Here is a 19,804-nt window from a genome sequence, read left to right as displayed (position 1 = left end):
GTGCAGCCTAGGCGGAGTAGTCGAACGCAGATTCACTGAGCGCTCAACACAGACAGCATCGTCAGAAGGAAAGTTGATAAAATAAATTACAAATGTTCTATCCTTCGATACATATGCGTACCGAACCGAAAGCACTGTATCGAACGGTTCAATATCGATACGAATATCGTTGCACCCCTAATAGACATAGACATTAAACACTTACTGATGATGGTGAGCTTGGCCAGAGAGATAGCATCTCTGGCAGCAAATGTAATTTCCTGCTGGGGCAAAAGAGGCGCCTGTCTCAGGACAAGGCGGTAAGACCGACCATCGGCCCTCATAGCCCAGAGGTCACTGGGCTTCAGCTCAACTCCATTAGCATACCAGACCACTTCTGTCGTAGGGACCACCTCCGTGAGCTCAACACAGAACTCGACTTTCTCCCCCACTGCAGCCACTTTGTCCTCCAAACCCTTCACAATGGCCAACTGCCAACCTTACATGGGAAAAATCCACAAGAAAGTCGTAATTCACAGCTGACTAAAGTCAAGATTATAATATTACTACAGCTTCACTGTTGTACAGTCTTCATTTTGATGACTTACCTTTAACAGTGAGCTGGGCAGATGTGGACGCTGCGCCAGCTCTGAAAGTCACCGTGCAACTGTCTTTGACGCGCAGCTCTTTCAGCAGGAGCAGATGGCGACGACCGCTCTCGAATGATACAACCTCAGCATTAGGGGATTCTTTCAGTGGTTTGCCATCAAGGAGCCACTGGCAGTTTTTGCTCTCAGGACGAGACAGGGCACACTCAAAGAGCGCTTCGCCTCCATCAAAAGTGTCCACATTCTCCAGGCCCTGAACAATGGTAATGGGTTTGGCTGTAGAAAGCAAGAAACCATGGTAACTTAATTATAATAGATTAGAAAAGGACTGCAGTTCTCAAGGACAAAAGTAAAATAGTTAAGCCTTTTTCAACCAAGAGCAAAAATGCTGTGATGATCAGTAAAAGGCCTGTTTTGGGTTTTTTTTTCCAAAGACGTTTTTCTGGGAAGAAGCAGAGAAGATCCCCTAAAGCCTGGTGCTTTTTCCATGTGGAGGGAAGCTCACCTTCCACATGAAGTGAAGCAACCACGCAGGTCCCCTCTGCCTCACAGGAGTATGTGCCCCTGTCCTCAGCAGACACATGGCTAATGTACAAGCGAGCCACATTCCAGTCCTGCTCCACTACCACCCTTCGGCCATCAGGCTGCAAAGGCTGCCCATCTTTCTTCCACTGAGCCTTCACTGGTCTTGAGTACTGGCAGATGAACTCAGCCGGCTGGTTTTCAACCACCCGAAGGTCCTCCATCTCGCTCACCACTTCAACTGTGGGATCTGAGGTTGGGGTCAGGGGATCATAGGATCAAATCCTGGCCATGAGATGTAAGGATAAAAGCGGGCCATGCCGACTGACATAAGAGCTTTATAACCCCCAAAAGCATGTCTGAGTGTAAATATGATGTGAGTGATACTATTTTGAAATTACTGATTGTAAGGTACCAATACTCTATGTATATTTTTATGTATTTTCAAATCGTCCAATGCATTTACCTACATAAGCTCTCAGGGGGTCAAAAAGTCCAACAGTCAAAGTTCACAACCAAGGGTCAAGACTTACTGGCAGCTCATAGAGAAGAAGGGAGTGATAGTAGATAGAAATGCCAAACTCAAAGTGTATATACAAGAGTTAGAGATTTTAATGCTGGAAGGTTAGAAGAAGGGTTTGGTAGGATGGGACAGAGGAGATGAATAGAGCATGACTATTTGAGAGCAGCCGGCCTGTATGGATGGGTGGAGCAGCACTTTCTTTCAAGCATTTCAATATTCTGGTTCACCATCTGTGAACTTTAACATGGCGGAAGCCAGATCTAGATTATGTTTGTTTTTTTTACTGAATCCAAACATCAAATAAGACAGGCTTCTTATTTATATTACTGAGGGATACTTACAGTTAGGGCTGCAGGTTAACATTGTAATAATCACGATCATGCTTTAAAAAGCTTAAAATGAATGAAGAAATCCCAGATTGATGATGCTTGTTTTCAGCATTCTTGTATTAATTGGTCTTCCCTTCCCTGTTGTTGAAGGCATGGTTAAAAGGAGCTGCTTACAACTTTAATAGCTGTTTGGCTACAACATTTGCAGTCAGAATATGGATAATAGTATACTGTATAGATACGAGTGTAATTAAAGCTTGAATCTGGGCATATAACCTTAAATTGAGCATGAAAAAACCGGCAAGATGTTAAAGCAGGAAAATCAAACACAAAAAGTCACAGGATGTGGACCAGAAACACCACCCACCAGCCAAAAGGTCAGCTAGCCTGATAGCTAGACTGACTAAACCACAAGGGACTCACAATGAAGACTAAACTAATAAGAAGCACTCCGAGAGTCCAAACCTGGGCAATATTTACTTTTCAAGAGAGTAGTACTGTATTTTGTATATATTCATTTTGTTTTCTAGAAGTACTTTTGGACACCTCCCTTGTTAAAATCCTTTTAACACACTTGATATCATTTTGAGAATAATTTTTCAAATTTCAGATGATATTTGGATGCAAACTATAATGTTGTATTTAAAATGTTTTATCCCCATATACCAGTATTATTTCCCAAATGTTGTCAATACAAACAAAGGCAGTAAAATTTAAAGCATACTTTTAAAGATAAAATACATTATTATCGTTATTAAGTTTCAACATTATTTTATCTTGAAGAAGAACTCAATGCACACACATGCCCATATACTGACAATACAAATGATGGCAGTAAGAAACATAGTTTTAAATACCTCCATATATATCATTATTGTCACTTTAACCCTCAGATTGATCTACTGACCTTGTAGGAAACACACATGCACACTAATGCCTCTAAAAACATCACCTCCTTGGGAGAGGTTTTAGACCAGAGCGTCACTCTGAATCAATCATTTTGTGTTCTGTTCTACACCAGGCTCAAAGTGAGGTCTGTCTACTGTAGCTTGAATGTGAACAATATAAGGCTAGCATCATTAGAAAACTAGTGTTTATATCCGTTTGTAAAGGATTTTATCAACAAAACTGTCACAACGTTGCTAGATTTAGTCAGACCAGGTGTGGGGGCTTGTGTGATCCCATTGCAAGTTGCTCTCTAGTTGTCCTTTTCACTATTATGTAATTATACTCATTGTTTACACGTCAATGATGATGCATCAGAAAGTACTTCTTAAGGTATAACAATGCTCCACAAAATTAGTAAATCTGATTGTGTTTCAAAGTGAGAAACATAACCGTGATTATTATTTTTCATCATTTCAGCAGCCCTACATTCAAAAGAAGAGCAGCATTTTTAATACTAGTTAATTGAGTCGAAAAGGTTCCTAAAGCTTTACTGTGGTGCTGCACCCAGTTGTATTTTTTAGATTATATCAAAGCATATTGCATAAAACATAACTTCTTATTATTAATGAAATGCAAACTACTGCTTCTCATGCATGATGGAGCACTAATATGTCAAATAGCTGGATGGAACCCTGCAGTAAAAATATGATTATATATGAAATATGATTATATTTCATAGTATATAACCCCATATTCTTCACTAAGAATGGCACATTTTTTTGTAGTAAATGCCAGTTATTAGATAGAAAACATAAATATATTAGTTTCCTGCTTCTACTATTTAATTCAAAATAATAAGGAATACTGAAGTAGGAAAATTGACCCATTAAGATTTTAAATGTAGAATTAAAACACTGCAGGATCCTTAGAGATTGTATAAGACTAAAAGAGACTGTTTTATCTCAGTCTCTGGGAAAAAGCTTATCTCAGTCTGCAGTTAACATTTTCATGATACCTTTGACCAAGAGCTTGGCTGTTGATGTTAAACTGCCAGCTTTGAAGGTGACAGTGCCAGAGTCATCTGTGGCCAGGTTCTTTAAGGTGAGTGTGTGGATGTGGCCCTGGGCCAGCCCTATCTCACTAAAGGGGCTGTTCTCCAACAAACTGCCATCCAGCCACCACTGCACCTTGCCGTGGGCTTTACCAGAGAGCTGGCAGGAGAAAGTTGCCCATTCGCCAACAAAAACATCGGTGGACTTAAGGCCAGAAACAATGAAGACTTCTTTTGCTGTTGAGTGGAAAATATGAATACATTGAGCCTTAAATGTACTCATAATCATTATAATGCCAACTCTAAACAAAAAGCACACAACATATGAGCCAGATAGAAGTTTCACAATTAAGAAAAACTGCAACAGTACTGAATGGGAGGCTACCTTGCACTGCTAAAGAAGCTGTAGTGAGCTGGTCTCCTGCATCGCAGGTGTAGTAGCCACTGTCATCAGGCTCCAGATTCCATATACAGAGCTCTTGAATACACCCTGACTGTCTCATGTCATACTTCTTACCAGGCCGGAGGACTAATCCTCCTTTCCTCCACTCAACACAAACACACGGCTTAGAGAGCTCACAGTGCAGAGTAATATCATCACCCTCTATGGCATCCTGGTTCTTGAGCTCTGTCTGGAAGAAGACTGGGGCACCTGGTGAGAGTTTAAAGTAAGAAAGGTTGATATATCATATTGAGATGGCAAGTTTGATGTCAAATAGTGGAGATGATGACAGAAACATCCCTGAGGGCTTCAGACTATACTGGATGGTTGAAGGAGGTGGACGTTCAAGAATATTTTAGTTGTCCATTTCAATCCAATGTTTTTACCTTCCACAGTCAGCGTGACATCACACTGTGCATCCCCAGTGTCGCAGGTATACGTTCCGGCGTCCTCAGCCACCAGGTTGTGAATACGAAGCTGATGAAATGCTGCATTCTTCTTCAGGTCATACTTGAGACCCGCTTGGAGGGCCACATTGTTTTTGATCCATGTAACCTTACCACTGGGGTCAGAGATGGTACAGGCCAAAGTGACCGTTTCACCTTCTAATGCAACAGTGTTGTGTGGCTTCTCTAATATTAGCACTGCAAATACAGGACAAGTAGCATTTATATGCAACCTTTTCCGTTCTGCACTGGCATTATGCTTTCATTCTTGATTTCTGTGCACTACTGTAACACAAATTATACATAAAATAATATGACAATTAAAAAAAATGTAGAATTACTGTCTTGTGTTTGTATGTTTCTAGCAAGCAGTCAAATTTACTTTAAATCCATGTCTAGCTAGACTAATAAACAAGCACAGGGATGAAAATTACATACAGAATTTAACGGCTGGGCACCAAAGACTAATGTAAGAAATGTATTACCTCACCAAATGGGAAATACAGTCACAATAATAACTATGCTGCAGAACTACATTATATATCTGAAACTACCCAGTTTTAAAACATACAATTTACAGTAGTATTGCTTTGTTGAGCTAAAGTACCTCTATCAGCCCTTTAAAATTAATAAATACTATAAAATATATTTAATTAAAATACAAAAAATGTAAAATGCCAGTGGATTTGAAAAAGAATAATAATAATTTGTGGTTTTTGATGAAGATGGCTTTGAGGGTGAAAACTCTCATCTCCTTTACCTTTGGGTTTCTCCTCCACCAGAAGACAGGCCACACTCTTCTCTTCTCCCACCACGAAGGCAACATCTCCAGATTCATCCGTGGTTACCATCTTGAGGACCAAGCGGTGCACTCTCCCTATAATGCTCATTTGATTCAGATCATTATTTTGAAGCAGGTTGTCTGAAAGCCACCATTCCCCATTGGTGACACCAGAGTGTGACAGCTCAACCTCAAAGACGGCGTCTTTCCCAGTGGTCACAGTAATGTCGCAGAGTTCTCGAATGATTCGCACATGTTCTGAGGGTGAATGGGATGATGGATGATGAGAGATCAGAGATCAGTTCTGTGCAGAACTTCCAGACATCATGACTATGAGGGCATATGCTTACTCAACATGTCATTCCCAGATCTAAGAAACATAGATCTAGTGGTGTTTTTTAACACCCTAGAGCTACTAAACTATCAACAATGCATATAAATAAAATCAGATAATTCCAGTAAAGCACTGGATTCTCTAAATCTGTGAATCCAAGAGAATTAGCTGTGAGTAGAGGATACACTTTTCTCCAGTACTTGATAATGCGGTGAATATGAACTTCAGGAAGGATGAAGACAAGAGGAAAGGAAATGAGAGACACAGACAGATGATAGATGAAGATGTGCTCTGTTACCTTTTACAGTCAGGGTAGCAGTGCTTTTCTGGTCTCCAGTATCACAGGTATATTCCCCACTATCCTCCATGATCAGCTTGTGTATGATCAGAATGTGAGTGGTTGCTTTTTGCTCCATGGTGTATTTCTCTCCCTGTGTGAGAAGAGTTGAGCCCTTCCACCAGGTCACCTTGTGATCAGGGCTTGATACCTCACAGGACAGAGAGGCTTCGCCACCTTCTTTGGCCTCTTGACTTTTCAGCTCCTTCTTGAATACTACAGGTGCAGCTGCCAGAGACACCAATTTCATTACGATGACAGACTTTAAAACTTTAGAAAGTGAACACTGACACCAGAAAACACACTATAATCCACAGCGAGGCTGCACAGTCCTTCCGAAATTTACATACAATCAATCAATGTGCTCCAAGGAGACCTACAATCCACCCATTCATAAGTTTAAAGAAAGTCACAAATACAACTAATCAGAAAAAACTCAACAATCAGAACAGTTTTGCTGTTGGTGGTGCATGGTGCATGTCTTAAATCCTTAATCCAAGTAACCCCAAACATGAAAAAGTCAAAGACTCAACACTTTCAGCTTAACTGAAGAAAAGTAAAACAACAGTTATAACAGCATTCGGTGATGTACAAAAATTTACTGGATGAAAACACATTGATCAACAAGACCAATATGTAATTTTAGTACTAAAATGAAAAGTAAAAGAGTTTTATTAGTTCCAAGTTCAATGGAAAGTAAGGTAAGCATGCATGTACTCTGGAAATAGAAATGTAATGGAAAGTGAGAATTTTCTTTAGATGCCATAGCAAGATGAAAAGATAACAAGACAGTTGTTGCTTTTAAGAACTTCTGAAAAAATAGAGAGAAAGTATCCAAAAACAAGAAGACTGACAGCAAATGAGCAGAAAATGGTCCCAAAATTATTGTAGAAGCCAACTGGAAGATGTTCCCAAGGAATACATTGCCTACAATTCCCTTACCTCTGACTGTCAGAGAAGCTGTGGAAGTGTGGTTTCCCACAGTGAAAGTTACTGTCCCCGAATCAGCTGTAGTGACGCCTCTGAGTGTGAGGCTGTGCAGCTGGCCCTCAGCCTTGATCAGGTTCATTTCATTATTCTGCAGAGGGACATCCTGGAGTTTCCACAGTGCCATTGGTGCCTCCTCATGAGAAACCAGACACTCAAAGCAGACATCTTCACCCTCGTACACAACGCAGCTCTCCAAGAATTTCAGTACTTTAACCTCGACCTCTGTTTGACAAATACAGTTTAGAAGCACACAACGGTTGGTGAAGTTCAAGTTGATCATTTATGAAGATTTCTGCTGAGCTACAATTACCAGTGCCAAGTGAAGAAAACAGAATAGTGTTTGTTAATATTTGTGAAGACAGAAATGTGAAAGGCTCAAATGGTGAAATCAGTGATTGAGCTCAAGAGAAAAGTGCGTACAAATAACAAGAAGTGCACAAAAGAGTGAGGTGCTAATGAATATGAGACGAGCAAGTTTTCTTGAACACTGAAAACACTTCATGCTCAAGTGTTGCTCTGTGAGAAGATGGTCAATAAGAGGGAGTATGTTGGAAATGAAGGATGACTGGGCTCCAGCTCAAGAGAGTGCATGGGAGGAGGAGTCTTAAATAGAAAAAAATCCTACCCTTCACAGTGAGGACAGCTGAAGTCTTCTGCCTGCCTGTATCACAGGAGTACTCTCCTGAGTCAGTTCCTTGCAGTTTGTAGATAATAAGCTCAACTACAGTCCCTTCCTGCTTCAGGTGATACTTGCTGCTGGATGCCAGCACCCGATCACCACACCTCCAGACCACACTGACCCCCGGCTTTGTGATTTCACAACGAAGACAGGCGCTCTCTCCTGCTTGTCCTTCAAGGTTCTGTAGCTGGGTTTTGAAAAGGACAGGCTTGGCTGTAGAAAAGTGAGAAAAAATGAGGGAAATTTTTTAGGAGAAATGAAAGAATGAATACACTTAGGCCAAGTTTTAGCCTTCAACTCGCACATGTGAAGAAGTAAGCAGCAGAAGTTGGAGTCAAAGCTACATACTTTAGTTTAGAGTTTAGAGTATTAACCCTAAGGTCAAGTCAGATATTTCGAGCAACATTCTAATAAAGATAAACCAAAAAGTCACTATTGCCACTATGTTTAAACTACTAACAACAGCATACCATTCACAGCTAGCTGTGCAGTGCTACGACGATCACCGGCATCACATGTGTAACTCCCAGAATCCTCTGAGTCAACATCATGGATTATTAGTGTAGCCAGGTGTACTTTTTGTCTAATTTCATACTTTGCACAAGGACAAAGACCAAGTTCTCCCTTCCTCCACTCCAAAGGAACACCAGCTTTAGATAGTTCACAGTTCAGGGTGACACTGTCACCCTCATCAGCCGTTTGGCTTTCCAGCTCTTTTGTGAAAATAACTGGAAGAGCTGATGGACAAAAAAAAGGAAAACGGAGTAATTATGCAAAAAGGAACAGGGATGATGAAGAAAGGAGAAATGAAGTAACAAATGAAGGACTTGTTGGAAGAAGAAGAAAACATGCGATAGCTTCATCCTACCATTTACAACCAGAGATGCTGAGCTTATTGTATCCTCTAAAGAGCAGGAATAGCTTCCTGTATCTCCAGGCCTCAAATCAAGAATGTGCAGCTCATGACAGAATCCTTTTTGTTTTATCTGGTACTTTTCTCCACAGCTCAGGACTTCTGATCCTTTCTTCCACTCTACATGGACTCCAGGTTTTGATAGCTCACAGTGCAGGGTAACACTACCTCCCTCTTCAGCTACTTGGCTCTCCAGGTCTCGAATGAATATGACTGGAAGAACTTGGGATTAAATAGATAAAATAATCTGTTGGTATGTATTATGGTAACCCATAGGATTTAATAACAAAAGATTAGTTTGGTATAAAAATATACTTTTTAACCTACTAAAAACAAAAATAGAAAATATAAAAAGCATCCAATATGGTAGCTCTATTGCACAAACACAAATAACACTGATACACAGTCAGGGCAGGTACACCTCTGCCTATTTGAAACATAGCACTTAAAAGTCTGTCAAATACAGCTCTCAACTATTCCTGTTTGAGAAGAACAGGAAGATAATTCTGCAAATCTGGTATTCAGAGGTAATAACAAGTGAGTAACAACCAATTCGGCTGAATAAAAACAAAACAAGGAGAATAAAGAAAGCACAGTGCCACTAATTTCATTCCAGCGCTCTGGTATCCAGCTGTAGCAGAGGGATGACATCAAAACCAGCAGGTTTACCTTCACAGTCATAAACACAGTACCGAACAAACACAAGAAGAATGGTGATGTTTAGGATAAATAAGAGAAAATGCTTGTTAACAAACTAGTAAAATACAGAATAAAGTCTATAAAAAGCAACAGTGAATGATTTACAAATATCCAAAATCCACAGATCCACAGACTTGAAGTTGCACAGCCAACAAGAACAAATGAGGCAAAGACTCAACGATGCCTGAAATTTGAGCCTGTGTGGCCGCAGCATGTTCAGTACAACAGTACTCAGTAAATATGAAACATAGACAAGTATGTAGTTAATTTTAAGCTCAAACATTTAATGTTATTTTCTGCGATGCTATGTAAGGATTGTGCTTTGCATTTGTGGATTTTCAAAGCTTGAGGTGTTTATCCTTCTGGTTAACATTAACTGTGCTGCAAACTAAAAGGTTTTTGTAATGTTCGCAGACCCCCAGCTGCCTGTTGTGAGAGTGTGGAGTGTCTTCAAAGGCAGGCAGGCTGCCCATTGTACCCTTTTTGTCTCTGCTGGGAGTTGAGAAGGTCATGACGGGACCACAGATTTGAAACTGTGAATTTATTCAGCATCTTTCATATTTGTAGACGAAAGTCCTGCATTCATACAAGACTCCTGTATGAATGCAGTCAAGAACGCCAGCACATACCTTCAATTGTCTTTAGGGTGTCCTGCTTCTCAGCTTCAACTGTCAAGGTCACTGCTGAGGTCTGTGCTGTAATTGTATTTATTTAGTTGGTTTTAATTGACTTGCATTAACTAGAACTTCAGCTTCAACAACAGAATAATTGATGCAACAAATCAAAAGCAACATGCTTTTATATCCAGATGTTTCACCTACACTTCATTCCTAACCCTGACAGTGACTGATAGAGGAAAAGCTCCTAACTTTCAATTATTTTCAAATAACACACAGACTCGTGCACTGGATTGGAAATGCAGTGTCTTAAAATAGTACTGACACACCATAACAAATAGCACTCAGCATCTTCATATGGACACACTGAACACTGCATTAAGGCAAGAAGCATTTCTAAGGTACAGATTTTATATTATTTAACTTTATCTTCCATATTTCATCAGGTTAATGGGACCACAATATAGGTAATTATAATTACTGTAAATATATGGCAAACTTTTATTTAATTGCACAGGAGAATTTACAAAGCCAGGCTGAGGCACATGATCACAAGACACAATATACACTATGTGTCACAAACTAGACTTAAAACTAGACTGAGAGACAAGAGACTGGTCTTATATCAGTACTGGTATCCATTATTTAAGATAAACTTTCTTGCAACAAACCTCTTTGCAGCAATCTTTCTGCCAACATATCACAACCACGGGAAGCACAAGAAGCAAACTGCAGTGCGTGGGATAGGACAGTTTAAAAACAACACTCCATAGCAGCGTAGCCACAAACAAAATTATTCCATATAACTCAATATTATGAAATCTATTTCCATTCTGATAGGATTCCTGAGGGCAAGTAGTGAAAAACTTCATGTTATGTTAAACCCAGTGTTCAAGTGAAAGTAAAAATATTCAAAATAATAACCTGTGTATAAAGTAATGATGTAATTAATTATTTCATAATTAATCAGGCTGAATAATTATGAAGTTACTCAGTGCTTCCTCAGGTGAAAATATGTATTAGTTGTGATCATTAATGAGCAAGTCAAATTACCATTACTTCATGAATAAGTATTCAGTGTATAAAAAAAGGACAAAATCCCCATTCTGCCTGATGACTAATACTATAGTCTGTTCAGGACCAGTAAGGTCGATCATTCTTTGTTTGTAGTGTCCTATTAAATATTACATTTTGTTCAGTAAACTGGACAAAAGTGGGCTTTATCTTTTATGGTCCAGTTATCAGTGACAGAACTGGTGGAAAGCCAATTAAATGCAGAGGATACAAAGTATGTAAAATAGGTTCTAATCAAATTAAAATACCTAAAAGGTGACTAGCTTGGAAAAGATAATGTGACATTTCAATATAAATTGCCTACTTCACCCAAATGTGTGCTGGCAGTTGTGGAAACACCAGACCAGCCTTTAAGCTGTATGAATGAAAGCAATTACTATTACTTCATTAAGTAAGTAGTTAATATATAAAGTATAATGTGATCACCATTCTGGTAGATCACTAGTCCATTAGGAACCAGTAAGATCAGTCATTCCATTCTTCGTTCGTGGTCTCCAGTACTTCATCATAAATATATCAAATATCACTGACTATAGTAATATCAGTGAATATATCATAACATGAAAGCATAAAAGTAATGATTTTTCTACAAATCTTTAACCTGCATAAAAAAAACTTTCCAGCAATTTTATCAAAAAATAGAGTAAATTAAAGTTGTTACACTCAAGTTCTTTAGAAAAACTCAGACAACATCGAATTGTTTGCTTTTAAATTGACTTAACCTTAGAAATCAATTTAACTAACTTTAAAAAAGTCACACAGACAAGCTACAGTCAAACATATTTCAATCCGCCAAACAATGTGACGAAAACACAAGCATGCAGCAAAACTAACAATGGTAAATGGCCTGCATTTGTATGTCCCTAAGGACCCCAAAGCGCTTTACACTACATTCAGTCATTCACCCATTCACACACACACACATTCACACACTGGCGATGGCAAGCTACATTGTAGCCACAGCTGCCCTGGGGCGCACTGACAGAGGCGAGGCTGCCGGACACTGGCGCCACCGGGCCCTCTGACCACCACCAGTAGGCAAACACGGATTCTTGCCCAAGGATATTTGGCATGCAGCCAGGAGGCAGCCTGGGATCGAACCACCGACCTTCTGATTAGTGGCTGACCTGCTCTGCCACCTAAGCTACAGCCACCAACAATGAGAGTAATGTAGCAATAACGTGTACTGTACAGCAAGAAACCTGCTGGTCAATGCAAAAGTCAAGTCTTTGCGTACCCGCGAGCTGCTCTTTGGTCCCATGTCGCTGGGTAGCTGGTTTGTCAGTGGTTCCAGCAAAAGGCTTATCAGCTGGGATAAAACACAATAACCTTACAACTGGAGTTCTAGCGTAACTTTAACACAAGAGCCAGAATTAGAAAGGCACAGACACAAACACGAATGTCGCACATTCTTATGTGATCCGCTTACAAGTGTGCAAACTGAATACTTTAAACAACAAGAAGTTCTCAGAGAGTACAAACCTCCACCAAGGCAGCACACTCTCTAGTCTCTATTTTAAGGGAATATTATTGTATTTTGTGTAATTTCATGTTGTTTTCTTTGTTCTTTTTAAAGCTACTTTAATAATCAGTGCAGTATAAATCATAAGGACAGCAGGACAGATGTTTACTCTGATTACACAAACACGTAGGGGTAGGTAGTGGAAATAAAGGAAGAGTAAATAACTGGACATTAATAATTTGACCTTATTTTATAATATCATCCTATTAGATAGTTATTATATTTCCAACTATCAAGGCAGCTCATTATCGTCCTCTTGACAGTATTGTCTTGAAAAATATAACACATCTTGGGGTCAACTTGAAATAAAGGTAAATGTGACACATAAAAGTGAGGTCAGAGGTCAAATGTGACACGACATTTGAATGCAAACTATAATGTGATTTACAATCCCCATATACGGGTATCATTTCCTAAATGTATACGATCCAAACAAAGTCATTAGAATTTTAAGCATAATTTTTAAAGATTTTTTGGTTATTTTCATAAAATGTATCCACATGTATTTCAGTTATTTTATTGTTATTTAACCTTAAAAAGAGATCAGATGTAACACGATATTTAGGATCTCCATATATCATTCCCTATATGTTGTCAATAAAAACAATGACAGTAAGACGTTTAAACAGCTTTAAATAGCACTATATAGCATTATTATCACTTTGACATTCAGATCAATCGATTAATCTTGAAGTAGATTAATAGGAGTATGATACTTTAAATTCTTATTCTGTAAATTGACAATACACACCACACACACGGAGCCATAGTTTCTAAGATATGTTTTTTTGTCGATTGCTGACCGATAAATGATTAAGCTCACATTAAAGGGTGCATGTAAGAGATTTTCAAAGGACTGATAACATGCCCCCACTCTACACCCCTACAAAGTTTTATCAGAATACATTCAAAACTTTTCGAGCTATTGCGTTTACTAACGAATGACACACACACACACAGAAGCACGCAAACCACTGCTACCAAAAACAAAACCTTCTTGGTGGAGGTAAAAATAATTCGGGGCGGTTGTGGGGGGTTAATATCTGTGATGACATGAAGCACTGAAATATTTCAAAATGAAAAAACCTACAAGCAACAACAAAAAACAAAAACACCTCAGACCATTATCTCAGTGATCCGACAGAAAATGTGTCACAAACACAACAAAATGTTCCCTGTTTAACACACAACACAATGCAGCTGGCACAATAAAAACATACAACGAAAGCCAACTTCATTCTGTATTTTTGCCATTCACCTCACAGTACATATAGATGAGCACACACTGAAGCAAAGACTGACAGGACTGCGCACAACATTTTAAAAGACTGCAACTGAATTTTCTCACTGCTCTTGCAGTGTCCAGAAAAATCCATGCAAACACGCACTGCATTACCTTCACTTCCCACTTTAAGCTCTCTTGAATGTCCCTGAAAATCCTGTTTAGGAGTTTGTTCAGTTGTTGTCAATGTCACCGCTAAAACGATTGAACACAACATTGGTCCCATCATTTGAATTTGTCATAGTAAAGCAGCAGAAACAAGTAATTCAAGTCTCATCAAGAGCAGAAACACAAACAGCTAATGGAATCAAAGACAGCTTCATATCTTCATACTACGTCAGCCTCCATGCAACAAAATAATCTAGTGACCACACAAATCCACAGATGTGGAGACTGAAAATATTGCTGTTTTTTTTTCTGCAAAAATAGCGCAAACCACAAAAACATGACAAAGACCAAAACATCAGTAAGTGCAAATCAACAGCAGTTTTCCAGCAGCAAATCTTCCAGCAGTCCCACAAAAAACAAAGCAAACTAAATAGAAATTACGCCAGAAAGCAACAAGACAATTTAAGCTAAGTCATGACCCAACAACTTTCTCTCTTTGGCAAAGGTCAGCAGCCAAACACAGAGGTACAAAGTCCCTAATGGCTTCATTTACTTAATTTGTGACTCCTTTCAACAAAGAGCTGCAGTGTATACACTGATTCACTGCAAAGGCATAATGGAAACAGGATAAACCAGCAAACAAGTCGAGACTATTGAAAATGACCTTCTACCATCTCATTTATCTCTTGCCTCTTGTGCTTGTCTTTAGCAACTACAGACAGAGATTCTGAAATATAAATATGATATAGATATTACGCATTGTAGCCTTAAGGGAAAGAGACCTAAATACTCTATTGTAAGACAGAAGGATTATTCGATACAGCCAAAATCTAGGAAACAGCATACTGACAAATATATCTATCATGCATTTTACAGGCCACAGCATACAGGTACAATTTAAAGGAGGATTGCAGATGGCAGCGCAGAGGCCATTATCAAGCTGGACAGGGCAACATAACACTGACAGTTATGTTATTACATCACCATCATCCTTTCATACCTTTTTCTTTGGTTTCCTGCCTCTTAGATTCTGTAGCAGCTGAAGGAGGAGCTGCCAGCTTCACAGCTGAGAGGAAATAATTTTGTTTCAGATCGCTGTACTTCACCAATATATCAATTGAAAACTATCATCTGACAAAAGGGAGTTTCAGGAATGATTAGACCCCATAAAACAGAGCCAATAACTGCAATATAACACGACAGAACAGATCAGATGAAATGTAGACAAGAGAGGTTTATAGACCAACATAAATATAAGATCCAGTGCCAAGACTACCACCGATGAAAACAACCAAAACTCACAAAAATGCAGCAACAAGTAAGGCTGCCTGAAATAGGTGAAGTGAAAAAGAAGAAGCAGTGAAATCTTCAAGGAAAAGTCAGACTGTCAAAACGCAGGTACACTGCAGAAAAGCAATTCAGACGAAGACTGGTTTCAACCTGATGATGCACTAAAATGTGACAGAGTAACATCCACATGAATGACATTTCATTATCCATCAGAAACAGAACAACTAAATAAACAGACAGTCGGAGAAATTTCAAAGCAGAAGCAAGTGCCACAGTACAAGCGCTTCAGTTGAGATAAAATCAGTCAAATATAAGACAATCATCCACGCGGTTTAATCCAGGTATTATCATTGCATTTAAATGTAAACAACAGGTGTAGTGACAAAAAAGTCAGAGTCTGAAAAAACAAAACGTGAGAACTGTTACTGTATTACAAAGAAAATTTGATATACTTTAAATACAGATTTAAATCACAAATCCTACCCTTGATATTGAGACTTGCTGTGGTCTTCTGGTCTCCACACACACAGCTGTAGTCTCCACTGTCTTCAGGCACCACTTTTTCTATCACAAGTTCATTCATTGAGGCCTTCTGCTTCATCTGGTACCTCTCCCCAGACTTCAGGACCTGCGTGCCCTTCCTCCACTCTACTGGGACTCCAACCTTAGAGAGCTCACAGCGCAAAGTAACACTGCCTCCCTCCTCGGCCTCCAGGCTCTCCAGCTTCAGTTTGAAGGTGACTGGTTGGGCTGAACATTTATTAGTTTATTAATAGTAAGTTATATCCCACAACATGACATATATTTTGGGGGGGACAAAAGTGGTTTAAAACATAGAACACAAAAGGCAAACAGTGACAGCTTGAAATAAAAAAATAATAATACAAAAACAAAAATAAATAAATAAATACATCTTCTCTTACCCTTTATGCTCAGGCTAGCTGTGGTCTTCTGGTCTCCACACACACAGCTGTAGTCTCCACTGTCTTCAGCCAACACCTTCTTAATTACAAGTTCATTCACAGAGGCCTTCTGCTTCATCTGGTACCTCTCCCCAGACTTCAGGACATGTGTTCCTTTCTTCCACTCTACTGGGACTCCAGCTTTAGAGAGCTCACAGCGCAGACTAATGTCAGCTCCCTCCTCAGCCTGCTGACTCTCCAGCTTCTGTTTGAAGGTGACTGGTTGGGCTGAGCATTTATTAGTGGATTAGTAATCAGTGGCAGGGCATTACAGAAAACATAAATATCACATAAAAAAAATACAAAATAACAAAGTGAGAAACAAGGATCCACAAGAACATGCAAATTTGAATCCACTGCACCAACTAACTGTGAAATTCCTTTTCCTACCCTTTATGCTCAGGCTAGCTGTGGTCTTCTGGTCTCCACACACACAGCTGTAGTCTCCACTGTCTTCAGGCATCACCTTCTTGATTACGAGTTCATTCACAGAGGACTTCTGCTTCATCTGGAACTTTTCTCCAGACTTCAGGACCTGCGTTCCTTTCTTCCACTCTACTGGGACTCCAGCTTTAGAGAGCTCACAGTGCAGAATAATGTCAGCTCCCTCCTCGGCCTGCTGGCTCTCCAGCTTCTGTTTGAAGGTCACTGGTTGGGCTGAGCATTTATTGGTTCATTTCCAGTCAGTGATATGTCATGACATAAAATACAAATATACAAATAAAATAAAATACAACTATTAAATAACAAATACTGAGAAACCAGTGGCATGCTGACATAAACTATATGGAATAACTCTGTGAAAATCCTCTTCCTACCCTTGATATTGAGACTTGCTGTGGTCTTCTGGTCTCCACACACACAGCTGTAGTCTCCACTGTCTTCAGGCACCACTTTTTCTATCACAAGTTCATTCATTGAGGCCTTCTGCTTCATCTGGTACCTCTCCCCAGACTTCAGGACCTGCGTGCCCTTCCTCCACTCTACTGGGACTCCAACCTTAGAGAGCTCACAGCGCAAAGTAACACTGCCTCCCTCCTCGGCCTCCAGGCTCTCCAGCTTCTGTTTGAAGGTGACTGGTTTGGCTGAACATTTATTAGCAGATTAGAAAACAGTGCCAGTGTTTTACATAGAACATAAAAATACACACGAAAGATTCTGAGAAACACTGATTTGCAGTAACATGCAAACATAAAAACACTTTGCTGACTAACTGTGAAAATCCCCTTCCTACCCTTTATGCTAAGGCTGGCTGTGGTCTTCTGGTCTCCACACACACAGCTGTAGTCTCCACTGTCTTCAGGCACCACCTTCTTGATTACGAGTTCATTCACAGAGGCCTTCTGCTTCATCTGGTACTTTTCTCCAGACTTCAGGACCTGTGTTCCTTTCTTCCACTCTACTGGGACTCCAGCTTTAGAGAGCTCACAGCGCAGAATAATGTCAGCTCCCTCCTCGGCCTGCTGGCTCTCCAGCTTCTGCGTGAAGTTTGGTGGCAATGCTGCACAAGCATGTTTTCATTACTCATCACAATTAGGTCATACAAACAGTTTTAACAAGGCCACAGAATTGTGTCTCTTTGAAAATTCGCACACAAATGTTTCCAAAACTATGCTGGAAAAAACATCATGAATCCATACCAGTGACTTTCAAGGCTGCAAATGTCTTCTCGTCCCTGCATATGCATGTATACGCTCCACTATCTTCTATCTTCAAATTCAGAATCTGAAGTATACAAGAGCCCTCTGCCTGCTTCATGTCATACTTCTCTCCTGGTTTGAGAATTTCAGAGTCTTTTTTCCACTGAACGACAGCTGCAGGTTTTGATAGCTCACAGCGAAGTGTCACACTCTCCCCTTCTTTTTTCTCCTGGTTTTTGAGCTTCTCAATAAAAGTAGCGGGCAGGGCTAAAACAAAATGGAAAATTACTTTGAGTTTTGTTGGGTTGTAAAGAAGAATGAATAATGGGAAGCTAGGACGGCGGATGGAGTTGAGGTGCTCCAGTTGTCCAACATTAGTCTTTGGAACAGTGCAGCTGATTCTGAACAGTGGATTAAAATCTAGGAGCAAAACCCAAACTTTACTGCACTAAAAAAATTTAAATTCTTAAATGAAAGGAGAATAATCCAATGAATTTGGGCAATGGTCACTCAGAAACGCCAATGCATGCTCATGAATGTCATTCACAGTTTATGGATGTACAGACAATACCTCAAACACACATATACCAGACAAAGATATGAACGCCACTTAACACAAAAGCAAAGAATTCCTTGCAGTAACCTAAATGCTGCAAATGACTGTAGAAAAACACAGTAGAACTGTATAAATACATAAAGATAAAAATCCACAAGCTTGTAAACTCCTTGGATGGTATCAGCTGGTTTGGTACCAAAGTTGTTTGCATATGCGCTCTGATCTCCTGTGACTCCTCTTGAGTGACAGAGTGGACTTCCAAGGGTACAGCACAATGTAACCACTGTCCGTATGTTTTGAGAACAAAATGTAAAATTGTGATTTTTGGATTCAATTTATTAAAAAAATCAAATCAAATCTCAAAATTAAAAGAAAACTTAGCTCAAACCTTTCTGCAGTGTAGTAAGATGTAAGTAAGAACAAAACGTTGTCTCACCTTCATTCATGCTAAAGTTCTCACCTTTAACGGTCACCTTGGCCATGCTCTTGGCAGTGCCTACGTCACAAGTGTAGATATCAGTATCGTTCTCCTCCAGTTGTTTGATCATGAGAGTTAAGACGCCATCTTTCTGAGACATCTCATATCGCCCTCCAGCCTTGAGCTCTGTGTGACCTTTAAGCCATACAACCGTGGATGGGATTTGTTCCGTCGTGCATTGCAGAGTCACGGAGCCCTTCTCGTCTGCTTCACTGTCCTTTAGCGTTTTAGTGAATTTATGGATTGGCTCTGCAAAAAGGAAACTTCGCTGTGACAATGTTTGCCACAGAATGAAACTACGGCACTAATCTATAGTTTAATTTTTTTTAAAAAGACTCCAGAACATATTCTATGTCTAGCAAATATTTCAACTTGGAATATCATTACTAATTCCTGCACCTATACACACCTGAGCTGGCATAATGGAGAAAATGTAGAATGATTTTCTGCGTTAAACAGATTACGTTTTCATGTAATGAAATGTGCTATATAAATACAATTGTCATTTTATCTTTACATACCTTTAACAGGGATATTTTCCAGATGAATTAAATCATCAACACAAATACTTTTTAAAGGTCCTCTTGCCAGCTAGTATAACAGCCACCACTAGGTGCTGCTTCCAGAAGGACTGACCCACAAACACCTTTGTGTTACTTTACGTATGTGTGTGGTGTTTATTTGCTTGTGTGTGGAAAATCGAAACACAACGTAGAATAATCGTATCCCATCAAAGCTGAACTGTGAAATTAGA

At 39.6% G+C, this 19,804-nt stretch overlaps 1 protein-coding gene across 24 annotated transcripts in view; it reads right to left on the bottom strand.

The window, feature by feature from the left end:
* The window catches only part of obscnb (obscurin, cytoskeletal calmodulin and titin-interacting RhoGEF b), a 69,795-nt gene that overhangs the window by 27,154 nt on the left and 22,837 nt on the right, over positions 1–19,804 (bottom strand). For 5 of the 24 annotated variants that reach the window (XM_042219773.1, XM_042219811.1, XM_042219805.1 and 2 more), the window contains 23 exons: positions 19,033–19,299; positions 18,017–18,283; positions 17,611–17,877; positions 17,195–17,461; positions 16,767–17,033; positions 16,338–16,604; positions 15,898–16,164; positions 15,125–15,190; positions 14,131–14,211; positions 12,450–12,521; positions 10,151–10,216; positions 8,778–9,044; positions 8,380–8,646; positions 7,856–8,122; positions 7,183–7,452; positions 6,202–6,468; positions 5,549–5,827; positions 4,729–4,986; positions 4,286–4,552; positions 3,865–4,137; positions 1,093–1,359; positions 588–863; positions 206–478 (listed from right to left, as the gene is read on the bottom strand). In XM_042219773.1, coding sequence (XP_042075707.1) covers positions 206–478; positions 588–863; positions 1,093–1,359; positions 3,865–4,137; positions 4,286–4,552; positions 4,729–4,986; positions 5,549–5,827; positions 6,202–6,468; positions 7,183–7,452; positions 7,856–8,122; positions 8,380–8,646; positions 8,778–9,044; positions 10,151–10,216; positions 12,450–12,521; positions 14,131–14,211; positions 15,125–15,190; positions 15,898–16,164; positions 16,338–16,604; positions 16,767–17,033; positions 17,195–17,461; positions 17,611–17,877; positions 18,017–18,283; positions 19,033–19,299 — 5,385 coding nt within the window. The remainder of the gene's footprint in view (positions 1–205; positions 479–587; positions 864–1,092; positions 1,360–3,864; positions 4,138–4,285; positions 4,553–4,728; positions 4,987–5,548; positions 5,828–6,201; positions 6,469–7,182; positions 7,453–7,855; positions 8,123–8,379; positions 8,647–8,777; positions 9,045–10,150; positions 10,217–12,449; positions 12,522–14,130; positions 14,212–15,124; positions 15,191–15,897; positions 16,165–16,337; positions 16,605–16,766; positions 17,034–17,194; positions 17,462–17,610; positions 17,878–18,016; positions 18,284–19,032; positions 19,300–19,804) is intronic. The other 19 variants (XM_042219780.1, XM_042219794.1, XM_042219790.1 and 16 more) reach the window with 19 other exon arrangements.

The sequence above is a fragment of the Haplochromis burtoni genome, unplaced genomic scaffold (genome assembly GCF_018398535.1).
Source record: "Haplochromis burtoni strain Fernald_Lab_line unplaced genomic scaffold, NCSU_Asbu1 Contig_3, whole genome shotgun sequence".
In the NCBI taxonomy this organism is placed as follows: Eukaryota; Metazoa; Chordata; class Actinopteri; order Cichliformes; family Cichlidae; genus Haplochromis; species Haplochromis burtoni.
The sequence above is the reverse complement of the archived record's forward strand: the minus strand, read 5'-3'. Positions and strand labels throughout refer to the sequence as shown.